The 13,803-nt window shown below is 36.1% G+C and overlaps 1 protein-coding gene across 2 annotated transcripts in view; it reads left to right on the top strand.

Moving 5' to 3' along the window:
- MAP4K5 (mitogen-activated protein kinase kinase kinase kinase 5) overlaps positions 1–13,803 on the top strand; it is a 126,672-nt gene that overhangs the window by 21,695 nt on the left and 91,174 nt on the right. For both annotated transcript variants that reach the window (XM_010842254.1, XM_010842253.1), the window contains exon 2: positions 6,138–6,195. In XM_010842254.1, coding sequence (XP_010840556.1) covers positions 6,138–6,195 — 58 coding nt within the window. The remainder of the gene's footprint in view (positions 1–6,137; positions 6,196–13,803) is intronic.

The raw sequence follows: 13,803 nt of genomic DNA, 5'->3' as shown, positions 1-13,803 counted from the left end.
GATGTACTCTGCATATAAGTTAAATAAACAGGGTGACAATATACAGCCTTGACGAACTCCTTTTCCTATTTGGAACCAGTCTATTGTTCCATGTCCAGTTCTAACTGTTGCTTCCTGACCTGCATACAAATTTCTCAAGAGGCAGATCAGGTGGTCTGGTATTCCCATCTCTTTCAGAATTTTCCACAGTTTATTGTGATTCACACAGTCAAAGGCTTTGGCATAGTCAATAAAGCAGAAATAGATGTTTTTCTGGAACTCTCTTGCTTTTCCATGATCCAGTGGATATTGGCAATTTGATCTCTGGTTCCTCTGCCTTTTCTAAAACCAGCTTGAACATCAGGAAGTTCACGGTTCACATATTGCTGAAGCCTGGCTTGGAGAATTTTGAGCATTACTTTACTAGCGTGTGAGATGAGTGCAATTGTGTGGTAGTTTGAGCATTCTTCGGCATTGCCTTTGTTTGGGATAGGAATGAAAACTGACCTTTTTCAGTCGTGTGGCCACTGCTGAGTTTTCCAAATTTGCTGGCATATTGAGTGCAGCACTTTCACAGCATCATCTTTCAGGATTTGGAATAGCTCAACTGGAATTCCATCACCTCCACTAGCTTTGTTCATAGTGATGCTTTCTAAGGCCCACTTGACTTCACATTCCAGGATGTCTGGCTCTAGGTCAGTGATCACACCATCGTGATTATCTGGGTCGTGAAGATCTTTTTTGTACAATTCTGTGTATTCTTGCCATCTCTTCGTAGTATCTTCTGCTTCTGTTAGATCCATACCATTTCTGTCTTTTATCGAGCCCATCTTTGCATGAAATGTTCCCTTGGTGTCTCTGATTTTCTTGAAGAGATCCCTAGTCTTTCCCATTCTGTTGTTTTCCTCTATTTCTTTGCATTGATCGCTGAAGAAGGCTTTCTTATCTCTTCTTGCTATTCTTTGGAACTCTGCATTCAGATGTTTATATCTTTCCTTTTCTCCTTTGTTTTCGCTTCTCTTCTTTTCACAGCTATTTGTAAGGCCTCCCCAGACAGCCATTTCGTTTTTTTGCATTTCTTTTCTATGGGAATGGTCTTGATCCCTGTCTCCTGTACGGTGTCATGAACCTCATTCCATAGTCATCAGGCACTCTATTTATCAGATCTAGGCCCTTAAATCTATTTCTCACTTCCACTGTATAATCATAAGGGATTTGATTTAGGTCATACCTGAATGGTCTAGTGGTTTTCCCTACTTTCTTCAATTTAAGTCTGAATTTGGCAATAAGGAGTTCATGGTCTGAGCCACAGTCAGCTCCTGGTCTTGTTTTTGCTGACTGTATAGAGCTTCTCCATCTTTGGCTGCAAAGAATATAATCAATCTGATTTCGGTATAGACTATGCCTTAAATCATATCTTTATATTCTTTGTTGATAACTCAAAAGTTTAATTATTTTTTAGTCACATTAAAAATCTTACAGCATGTGGGAAAGTTCATGGTTTACAAAATTGACAATTGCATAGTACTGTTAAAATAGAAATGGTTTAGTTAGGAGGACAAACAGCTTCTTGGTACAAGCAGAAATTTAATGTTTCACTATGCATTAAAAATCCGAGACGGAAGAGTTTGAGTAAAAGTACTTCTCTGGTAGTAAATTGACTTGGAAATATTAAGAGATAAGGGAAGTACCCTGGCAAAGAGGATAGAAAATAAATTTAAATAGGAAGGCTCTTCTATGGATTGTATAGTGACACTGATCCCATTTATTATTATCTTTTTCATCTAATAATTTTAATTCCCGATTAATAAAGAGTTAAATAAACTATAGTGAAATACTTTATTAGACTTTTGGGTGTTTAGTATACCCTTAAGTTTAAGTGTTAGTGTATAGCAGTAACCTCTAAGATAAGTGGGAATCAGAAATAATTTAGATCTTCTTGTAGAGGTGTTGTGTTATTTATTAGCTCCTCTTAGAAATGCAGCACAGAATCTTCAAATTCCTGTGTGTTAAAGTTAAGAAACAAAAATACTTGAGAATATCTAGTTTCTTTAGGTGTATTGACACTTAATTTGTCAAAAGGAAATGTTGGGTTTCAAAAACTAGTACTACGTATGACTCCACTGGATCAAAGTGTGAAATTGTATAGTTAATTTTCTGAAAGATCTCTTTAGTAAATTGAATCTGTAAAGTCTCTGTTTAGAAGATCTTTTTTTTTTTTTTTTGAAAGCCTCTTTGCCTTTCATTATAAAAGAGCCTGGTACTGCTTTCTGTTTTAAAAATCCAGCTGGAAAATTACAGAGTATGAACTTTTGCCCATCGGGTCTTCATTTGGAGAAAACAGAAATATGTCTTCAAAATGGAGACTGACACTTAAGTGTTTATCCTGTCAGTGGAACCTTTAGCTTTTATTCTTTACTTTTTTTTCTGTAATGACAAATATATTTTGGCTTATATATGGTGTAGCTGAATTTTAAAATACCATCTTTATTTTATGTGATTCTGTGATTGTTCAAACTTTTCAATGATCTGTTCCTTTCAGAGTCTCTTAGAATCTCTTGGAAACGGTGTCCTTGGTTCCTGCATCTTCATTTTGGGTCTGTTAAATTGAAATACAACATATTTATATTGTTTCTAATCATAAATATTGGCTCAATATGTCTGAAAATATGAATATACTTAATATAATTTTATATGTATTCTTTTAAAAATAGTAGGCTTAATTTTAGTACAGTTTTCTATTTATAGACTTGTTGAGCAGATACGTAGTTATATGTATCCACACCTCACCCACCCACCCACACAGTTTCCCCTTTTATTAACATCTTGCATTAAGTGTGGTATATTTATTACAATTATTCAACCAGTATTGATATATTATTATAGTTTGTAGTTTACATGAAGGTTTGTTCTTTATGTTGTACAGTTCTGTGGATTTTGACAGATACATAATGACATGTATCCATTACAGTTTCATACTGAGACTAGTTTCACCATTCTGAAAATTTTCTGCACTTCACCTGTTCATCACTCTTCACCCAAACCCCTGGCAACCATTGTTCTTTTTCCTTTTTCTATTGTTTGTCTTTTCTAGAATATCGTATAGTTGGACTCTTATAGTATACAGCTTTTTCAGACTGATTTTTCTCATTTAATATGCATTTAAAGTTCTGCCATATCTTTTCATGGCTTGACGACTCATTTCTTTTTTGTTGTTGTTTTGTTTTGGGGGTTTTTGTTTAAAAAAATTTTTTTATATTGAAGTATAGCTGATTAACAATGTTGTGATTGTTAGGGACTCAGCGAAGAGATTCATACATACATATGCATGTGTCCATTCTATGGCTCATTCCTTTTTTTAAATTTTTAATTGGAGGATAATTGCTTTACAGTGTTGTGTTGATTTTTGCCGTACAACAACATGAATAAGCCATGTAAGCACACATATACCCCCTCCCTCTTGAAACTCCCTCCTACTCCCTCCATTTCTTTTTATCACTGAATAATATTCTACTATATGGATATAAAATGCTGGAAGACCTTAGGAACTGGAAAAAGACAAGATGATTCTTTTGGTAAGGACAGGGAGGAAGAGAGGTAGGAATGGTTGTGAGGCTTCTGGCTGTCCTCTTCCCATTTTTCTAAATGTGTTTGCAGTTGGGGGAAGGGTAGCCATTGATAGGGGTGAGGTCAAATGTTTTCTCTTCCTGAGACTTCTCCTTACCCTGTTTACCATGAGAGATGAGGAAAATATATGAACTTATCACAAAATATTTGAGACTGCTACTGTAGAAATAATCCTTTTTTTTCTTCTACCTTTCTCTAGAAAAAAATCCTTTTTTTCTTCTACCTTTCTGTTTGTGACTGCCTCTGCATCACTGTCCCCATGCTTTTATTTTTCTCACCATCTATATGTCATTTCTAAAAATATCCCTTCTGACACTATCTTTCCTGAAGTCTTTGTCATTGTTCTGTTCCCTTCCCTTTTCTTTCCCTTTCTCCTTTGGTAATATGACCTACTTAATCTAGCAAAAAAAGTGTAATCATACTGTCCTGTTTTATCAAATGCTCCTTATTTTTTATGTGTATAAAAATTCACATTCAAATCTAATACACTGAAGTGAAAAATGTTCTAGATTATTAAATTGCATTTCCACATATGGTGTGCCACTGGGTGTAATAAAATGAACACTCATATTAGCATCATCTAATATGTTCCTTGGTGGCTCAGATGGTAAAGAATCCGCCTGTAGACCCGGCGCCCTGCGTTTGATCCCTGGGTAGGGAAGATCCCCTGAAGAAGGAAATAGCAATCCACTTCTTGCCTGGAGAATTCGTGAATAGAGGAGGCTGGTGGGCTATATAGTCCATGGAGTTGCAAAGAGTCAGACACGATTGAGTGAATATACACGACAGTATGTCAGTACAATGTTTTTAGACCATTTTGGCAGTATGTGTTGATGCCTTAAACGTTCATATTTATACCCTTAGACCTAGTCATTTCATTAAAATCCATTAAAAAAAATCTTAAATAATGAAAAAACTATGTATAATATCCTTAATATCTAGCAGTAAGAATGGTTTTATGAACCACTTAAAATTATATATTGCACTGAGAAAATACATAATTTTTTAAAACTAATACAAATCTGTACCTATAATAGAACTTGGCAGACACAGATTTAACATCTAAGCTAGGCATGAGTATGCTGCTGCTGCTGCTAAGTTGCTTCAGTGGTGTCCGACTCTGTGAGACTCCATAGACGGCAGCCCACTAGGCTCCTCTGTCCCTGGGATTCTCCAGGCAAGAATACTGGAGTGGGTTGCCATTTCCTTCTCTAAGGCATGAGTATAAATCCCAATAATTTTTTTTTCAGAGCAATATGGCAATATGTCCATTTTAAATCCACATACCTTTTGACGTAACAATTATGCTTATAGGTTGCCTTACTGATAGACTTTGATATGTGCTAAAATATTTGCTGTGATAATCACTGAAGTATTATTTATACTAAGTCTGTCCATGATATTTTGTTAAGTGGTAAATATTTTCTCTTCTAGGAATTTATTTGAGGGAAATAATCAAGGCTATGGATAGATATAAAGCTATAAGATATGTATATATTTCTAATTCCAAAATAATATTTAAATCCTAAGTCCTATTAAATCCTAATCCTATTAAAAGTCCATTAATAGCAGATGAGTTAAATTATATGTACCATCAATGGAAAGTTAGTCAGCATTGCACAATATAAAGAAAGCTGAGCACCGAAGAATTGATGCTTTTGAACTGTGGTGTTGGAGAAGACTCTTGAGAGTCCCTTGGACTGCAAGGAGATCCAACCAGTCCATCCTAAAGGAAATCAGTCCTGAATATTCATTGTAAGGACTGATGTTGAAGCTGAAACTCCAATCCTTTGGCCACCTGATGTGAAGAGCTGACTCACTGGAAAAGAACCTGATGCTGGGAAAGATTGAAGGTGGGAGGAGAAGGGGCCGACAGGATGAGATGGTTGGATGGCATCACTGACTCAATGGACATGAGTTTGAGTAAATTCCAGGAGTTGGTGGTGGACAGGGAGGCCTAGGGTGCTGCAGTCCATGGGGTCACAAAGAGTTGGACATGACTGAATGACTGAACTGAACTGCAAACCATATTGTAGAAGACTGTGATGACACATCTTGTACAATACATTCACATTTGAGCACACACACACAGGGCAAAAAAGGAAACACGTAGACTAAATGTTAGCTTTTTTCCTCTGGATAGTAAGATACACAATTTGATATTTTTATTTTTTAATGACCTATGACTGTATTTATAAAATATATAAAAACCATGAGTATTTTTTTTAATTGAGAAAAGTTAAGTGTAAGAAAAGACTTGGAAGGAAACCAAAATTTTAAACAGTAGTTGTCCTTCAGTGGTGGGATTAAAGGTAGTTGTGTGTGTGTGTGTGTGTGTGTGTGTGTGTGTATGTGTATTTTTTCTATATTTTTCCTTACTGGGAAAATTATTATTCTCATTTCATTGGAAATAAAGACTTTATTTTTCAGCTTTGTTAAAAGCCTGATTCATAAGTAGCTAGTTAACAAAGTACCAAGTAACTTATATAGTTGACAGACTTTTTAAAATTTTTATTTTCGTTTTTTTTTAGGCCAGAAATATACATACGGGAGAGTTGGCTGCAGTAAAAATTATCAAATTGGAGCCTGGTATGTATTAAAACTCTCAAAATAATTTTTGAACACTTTTCCCGGATATCCTTCCTTGTTTCCCTTCTTCCAAAAGAGTCTTTTTATGTTGTCAGGGCAGTAGGGTATCTCCAGTATGGTTGTATGAAATTCCATTGGAGGTTGTTCATGAAAGACAAATTTGATGCAGTAGTTTTGTTACTAAATAAAATTTGTAATATGCACATTCAAAAATTGAAAGACACCTTGACAATCTTAAGGTAATTTGCTTTTTAAGATTGTAGTGAAAATTTTAACTTCAGTTTTAGCTTTTATGATAATTTGATTAATAAAGTATTCATTGATTTGGGGGAAATATTTGGTGAAATTCAGGATAATTGTATTTTATATGTCAGCCATTCCCTCACTCGTTGATATAGGTTTAATAATTCTGGCCTTAGCATAATGCTTTTTTTTTTTTTAATATTTCTGTCAAAAGGCTGTTTGTTTTAAAATGTATTGAGTAATTTGCTTTGAAAATAAAACTACTATATAAAACTTGAAGCAATTTTTTATTTTGATATCCTAAAATTTTCTCTTTTTTAAAAATGTTATGTATTTATTGGCTATGCTGGGTCTTTGTTGCTGTGTGCAGGCTTTTTCTAGTTGCAGAGAGCATGGACTGCTCTCTAGTTGCGGTGTTCAGGCTTCTTATGGTGACTTCTCACGTTGCTGAGCACAGGCTCTAGTGTGCACGGGCTTAAGTAGTTGTGGCCAGCAGGCTCAGTTGTTGTGGCTCCTGGGCTCCAGAGCACGGGCTCAGTAGTTGTGGAGTACAGGCTTAGTTGCTCCAAGACATGTGGCGTCTTCCCAGACCATGGATCAGACCTGTGTCCCTTGCATTGCAAGGCAGTTTCTTAACCCCTGGACCACCATGGAATCTCCTAAACATTTCTAATGAGAGCATTAGTAACTTTCTTTTTTTCTCCAGTTTCTTTTTTTTTTCTATACTGTGGTAAGGTACACGTAACATAAAATTTGCCATTCAAACCATTTTTAAGTGTATAAAATACATTCATTATGTTGTGTTACCAAAACAATTATTCATTCCAGAATGCTTTTCATCTGCTAAAACTGAAATTCTATACTCATTAAAAAATAACTTCCCATTCCCATCTTTTTGGCAGCCCCTGGCAGCCAATATTATACTCATTCCAGAATGCTTTTCATCTGCTAAAACTGAAATTCTATACTCATTAAAAAATAACCTCCCATTCCCATCTTTCCAGCAGCCCCTGGCAGCCGACATTATACTTTTTTTTTTGTCTCTGTGACTTTGATTATTCTGGGCATTCCCTATAAGTGAAATAACAGTATTTGTATTTTTGTTCCTGGTTTACTTCACTTAACCAAGTGAACCCAGGTCTCCTACATTGCAGGCAGACTCTTTACCAACTGAGCCACCAGGGAAGACCTTAACCAAGTGAAACAGTCCTCAAAGTTCATCCATGTTGTCTCATATGTCAGAGTTTTCATCCTTTTCAAGTCTGAATATTGTATTGTGTGTGTATACCACATTTTATTTATTCATTCACCTTTTGATGGGACACTTGGGCTGCTTCTACATTTTAGCTGTCGTAAGTAATGCTGCTATGAATGTGAGCATATAAATATTTCTTCAAGACCCTGCTTTCAGTGTTTTCAGTATATACCCAGAAGTGGTATTGTTAGATCATATGGTAATTATGTTTTTATTCTTTTTGAAGGACCATCATACTGTTTTCCATAGTGGCTGTACAATTTATATTCCTATCCATAATACACAAGTGTTCCAGTTTCTCCACCTGCTTTCTAATATTTGTAATTTTTCTTCTTTATTTTTATAGCAGCCACCCTAATGGATGTGAGGGGTATTTCATTGTAGGTTTTTTTGTTTTTTTGCATTTCCCTAAGGATTATTCATGTTGAGCATCTTTTCATGTGCATATTAACCACTTGTATATCTGCTTTAGAGAAATACCTACTCAAATCCTTTGTGCATTTTTTAATCAAGTTGTTTTCTGTTGTTGTTGACTTTTAGAAGTTCTCTGTACATTCTAATTAATCCTTTATCAGAAAAATGGTTTGTAAATATTTTCTGTCATTCTGTGGGTTGCCTTTTTACTCTGTTGATGGTGTCTGTAGATGCACAAAACAGTATAAATTTTCATGAAGTCCAGTTTGTGTATTTTTTCTTTAGTTGCCTTAGCCTTTGGTGTCATACTCAAGAAATTGTTGACAAATCCAATACATGAAGCTTTTGCCCTATGTTTTCTTTGATGAAAGAAACAGTCTTGGGTCTTTATAGTCTTAGATCTTTGATCCATTTTGAGTTTATTTCTGTATACAGTGTTAGGTAAGGGTCCAGCTTCATTCTTTTGGCTATGGATATCCACTTTTCCCTAGTATCATTTGTTGAAAAAGCTGTCCTTCCCCATTGAATGGTCTTATTAGCAACCTTGTCAAAAGTCATTTGACTGTATATGTGAAAGTTTGTTTCTGGACTGACTGTTCTATTCAGTTGGTCTGTATGTCTTTAGAGTGCCTGTATTACACGATTTTGATTTTAGTAGCTTTGTAGTAAGTTTTGAAATCAGGACGTGTGAGTCATCAGTTTTGTACTTCTTTAATATTATTTTGGCTCTTCAAGGTCCCCTGAGATTCCATATAAATTTTGGGGTGGGTTTTTCTATTTTGACAAAAAAGTTTATTGTAATGAGGAGTAATGCTTTTTGACCAGGTGGGCATTCACTTGCTGCTTCATAAAGTTAAACATTGTAGAATAATGGTGTGACCATAATTACACCAACCAGTTTCTTAATTTGCACAATTAAAATGGTTTTACATTTCAAATACAGTATTTTGATCATTGTGTCTATGGTTCATTATGGAGAAATTACTGAGGTAACATGCGGCATCACTTTAAAAACAAAGTTTCAGATAGGACACAGTATCCTTTTTTCCCTGGAGAATAATAATCTATAATAATACTCTTTTAGAGTCCTCTTACTAAGTTCCACCTAATAAGTGTAAAATAATCTCCAAAATGTCATTAGTACACATTAGAAGAGAATATAACAGAATTATGCATGCATTTGCCTCTTCTTGGGTTACTTGAGCAAATAAATATTCAAGTTGCATTCACGAAACATTTACAGTCCAGATAATGAATGGGCTGAATTTGCAGAGGAAACAAAGATGTTTATCCCTTCTCTGCCTTGAACAAGTAGACTGAGCTCATAGCGCAGTTTCACTTATTTGACTTAGGGGTATATCCTACTTTTGATTATAATTCAGGTCATGAATTAATGAGTATGTTTTTAAAATCCTATAATTCTGACTTCTCAACAAACCTTGAAAAAGAAAGCATACCATTATGTGATGTAGTTATTTAACACATAAGGATTAGTTGCTGGGTTCATAAATTAAGGCTTTGAAAGATTGGAATTTCTTACTTCTTGGCTTTAAAGTTGCTGCCTTTGTGTTCAGGTTCACTCATATACAGAGACTGGCTAATGTTTAAATTCTCGCCCCCAAAAAGAATAACATAGAAGTCCAGTAAATTCTTGATGTGATTTCAATGTTTGGCCATTTTAATATTCTTTTAATTACTTACTTATGCTTTGTTCAGTTCTATCAGGTTGTCTTTTTTATTTATTTAAAATTTTTTATTTTTAATGCAATTTTTAAAGATTACACCACATTTACAATTATTGCAAAATATTGGCTATATTCCCCATGCTATACAATACACCTTTGTAGCCTAACTTATACCCAGTGGGCTTCCCTGGTGGCTCAGTGGTAAAGTGTCTGCCCACAATGCGGGAGACCCGGGTTCTATCCCTGAGTTGAGAAGATCCTCTGGAAAAGGATATGGCAACCCACTCCAGTATTCCTTGCCTGGAAAATTCCATGGGTGGAGGAGCCTGGTGGGCTATAGTCCGTGGGGTTACAAAGAGTCAGACACAACTGAATGACTTCACTTCACTTTTATACCCAGCAGTTTATACCTCCCACTCAACCACCCCTATATTGCCACCCCCCTTTGGTAACCATTAGTTTGTCCTCTGTATCTGTGTGTCTGCTTCTTTTTTGTTATATTCAATAGTTTGTTTTATATTTTAGATTCCACATATATGTGATGTACAGTATTGGGCTTTCTCTGTCTGACTTATTGCACTTAGCCTAATGCCCTCCAGTCCATCAATGTTGCTGCAAATGGCAAGATTTCATTCTTTTTCATAACTGAATAGTATTCTTGTGTGTATGTGTTTATACACATACCCTATATCTTCTTTATCCATTCATCTGTTGGTGGACACTTAGGTTGCTTCCATATCTTGACTACTATGAACGTTGGGGTACATGTATCTCTTCAAATTAGTGTTTTAGTTTTTTGGAGATATATCCAGGAGTGGAATTGCTGAGTTACATAGTAGCTGTATTTTTAGTTTTTTGAGAAACCTGTTTTCCATAGTGGCTGCACCAGTTTACATTTCCACCAACAGTGTATGGGGTTCCTTTTGTTCACATCCTTGCCAACATTTGTTATTTGCATTCTTTTTTATGATAGCTGTTCTAAGAGGTGTGCAGTGATATCTCAAGTGGTTTTGATTTGTACCTCCCTGATGATTATTGATATTGAGCATCTTTTCATGTGTTTATTGTCCGTCTGCATATCCTCTTTGGAAAAATGTCTGTTCAGTTCTTCTTCCCATCTTTTAATTGGGTTGTTTGCTTTTTTGATGTTGACTTGTATGTGCTGTTCATATATGTTGGGTATTGATCCCTCATTGGTCATATCATTTGCATATATTTTCTCCTATTCAGTAGGTTGTCTTTTCATTTTGTCATTGGTTTCCTTTCCTATTCAAAAGCTTTTATGTTTAATTAGGGAAAAGAATAGATGCATATAATGAAGGTTAAAAGTATTTAACAAAGAGTCAGAAAGTATAAAGAACAGCCAGAGATGAAGAATACAGTAACTGAATGAAAAAATCGCTGGAAGTAATAAAGAGTAGAAAAGTAGAAAGAATAAACAGTAGGTTAAATGATACAGAGGAATGGATCAGTGAGCTGGAAGACAGAGTATTGGAAATCACTACTGCTGAAAGAAAAAAGAATGAAAGGAAATGAGGACCAGCTTGGTGAATTACAGTCCATAGGGTCACAAAGACTTGGACACACTGAAGGAACTTAGCACACACACAGGAAACCTATGGGACAACATCAAGTGCAGTAATATTTGCACTGTAGGAATCCCAAATTATTGGAGGCATTAAAGTTAAAAGCTTCCTAACCTGGGGAAGGAAACAGTCACCTAAGTCCAGGAAGCACAGAGTCCCATACAGAATTTACCCAGAGAGGAACACGCCAAGACACATTGTAATTTAAATGGCAGAAATTAAAGGTAAATAGAGAAGAGAATGGGCTTCCCTGGTAGCTCAGCTGGTAAAGAATTCACCTGCAATGCAGGAGACCCCGGTTTGATTCCTGGGTCAGGAAGATCCCCTGGAGAAGGGATAAGCTACCCACTCCAGTATTCTTGGGCTTCCCTGGTGGCTAGCTGGTAAGCCTGCAGTTTGGGAGACCTGGGTTCAATCCCTGGGTTGGAAAGATCCCCTGGAGAAGGGAATAGCTACCCACTCTGGTATTCTGGCCAGGAGAATTCCATGGACTGTATGGTCTGTGGGGTTGCAAAGAGTCGGACAAGACTGAGCAACTTTCACTTTCAGAGAAGAGACTATTAAAAACAGCAAGGGAAAAGCAACAAATAACATACAAGGGAACTCCCATAAGGCTATCAGCTAATTTTTCGGCAGAAACTCTGCAGACCAGAAGGTAGTAACATGGTTTATTTAAGGTAATGAATAAGAAAAATGTACAACCAAGAATACTATATTTAGCAAGTCTTTCATTCACATTTGATGGAGAAGTCAAAGCTTCGCATGTGTGTTCAGTCATGTCCAACTCTTTGTGACCCCATGGACTATAGCCTGCCAGGCTCCTCTGTCCATGGAATTTTCCAGGCAAGAATACTGGAGTGGGTTGCCATTTCCTATTGCAGGGGATCTTCCTGACCCAGGATCAAACCCACATCTCCTAAGTCTCCTGCACTGGCAGGCAGATTGTTTACCACTGTGCCACCTGGGAAGACTTACAGGCAAGCAGAAGCTAAGAGTTCAGCACCACCAAACCAGCCTTGCAACGAATGGTAAAGGAACTTATCTAGGTTTAAAAAAAAAAAAAAGGACACAACTAGGAACAAAAAATTATTTGGAAAGCTCACCAGTAAAGGCAAACACATAGTAAAGGTAGGAAATCATCCATACACAAAACTAGTAGGAAAGTTAGAAGACAAAAGTAGTAAAATCATGCATATCCACAATAAGCAGTTAAGGGATTCATGAAACAGATGTAAAATGTGATATCAAAGACAGTAATCATGAAGGGAGGAGAGTCAAGTGCAGGGTTTTTAAATTGCATTTGAAACTAAGAGATGAACAACTTAAAACAATCATGTATATGCATAGATTGCTATACAAAAGCCTCATGGTAACCTCAAACCAAAAATCTTTTATAGATATACACACAAAAAAAGAAAAAGGAATTGAAACACAACACTGAAATAGTCTTCAAAGCACAAGAGGAAAGAAGAAGAAGGGGAGGCGGAAATGACCTACAAAATTAAATCTAAAACAATTAGCAAAATGGCATTAAGAACACATATATCAATAATTACCTTAAATGTAAACAGACTAAATTCTCCAACCAAAAGACATTGACTGGCTGAATGGGTATAAAACAAGACCCACGTATAAAACAAGACTCCTATGAGAGACTCACTTTAGATGTAAAGATACATAAAGACTGAAAATGGGAGGATAGAAAAAGTTATTCCATGCAAATCCAAATCCAATAGGCAAAACACTCTCTGACATACATCACAGCAGGATCCTCTATGACCCACCTCCCAGAATATCGGAAATAAAAGCAAAAATAAACAAATGGGACCTAATTAACCTTAAAAGCTTCTGCACATCAAAGGAAACTATCAGCAAGGTGAAAAGACAGCCTTCAGAATGGGAGAAAATAATAGCAAATGAAGCAACTGACAAACAACTAATCTCAAAAATATACAAGCAACTCCTACAGCTCAACTCCAGAAAAATAAATGACCCAATCAAAAAATGGGCCAAAGAACTAAATAGACATTTCTCCAAAGAAGACATACAGATGGCTAACAAACACATGAAAAGATGCTCAACATCACTCATTATCAGAGAAATGCAAATCAAGACCACTATGAGGTACCATTTCACACCAGTCAGAATGGCTGCGATTCAAAAGTCTACAAATAATAAATGTTGGAGAGGGTGTGGAGAAAAAGGAACCCTCTTACACTGTTGGTGGGAATGCAAACTAGTACAGCCACTATAGAGAACAGTGTGGAGATTCCTTAAAAAACTGGAAGTAGAACTGCCTTATGATCCAGCAATCCCACTGCTGGGCATACACACTGAGGAAACCAGAAGGGAAAGAGACACGTGTACCCCAATGTTCATCGCAGCACTGTTTATAATAGCCAGGACATGGAAGCAACCTAGATGT

This window comes from Bison bison, unplaced genomic scaffold (genome assembly GCF_000754665.1).
Source record: "Bison bison bison isolate TAMUID 2011002044 unplaced genomic scaffold, Bison_UMD1.0 scf7180017864174, whole genome shotgun sequence".
Classification (NCBI taxonomy): domain Eukaryota; kingdom Metazoa; phylum Chordata; class Mammalia; order Artiodactyla; family Bovidae; genus Bison; species Bison bison.
This window is presented reverse-complemented; position numbering and strand designations above follow the sequence as displayed.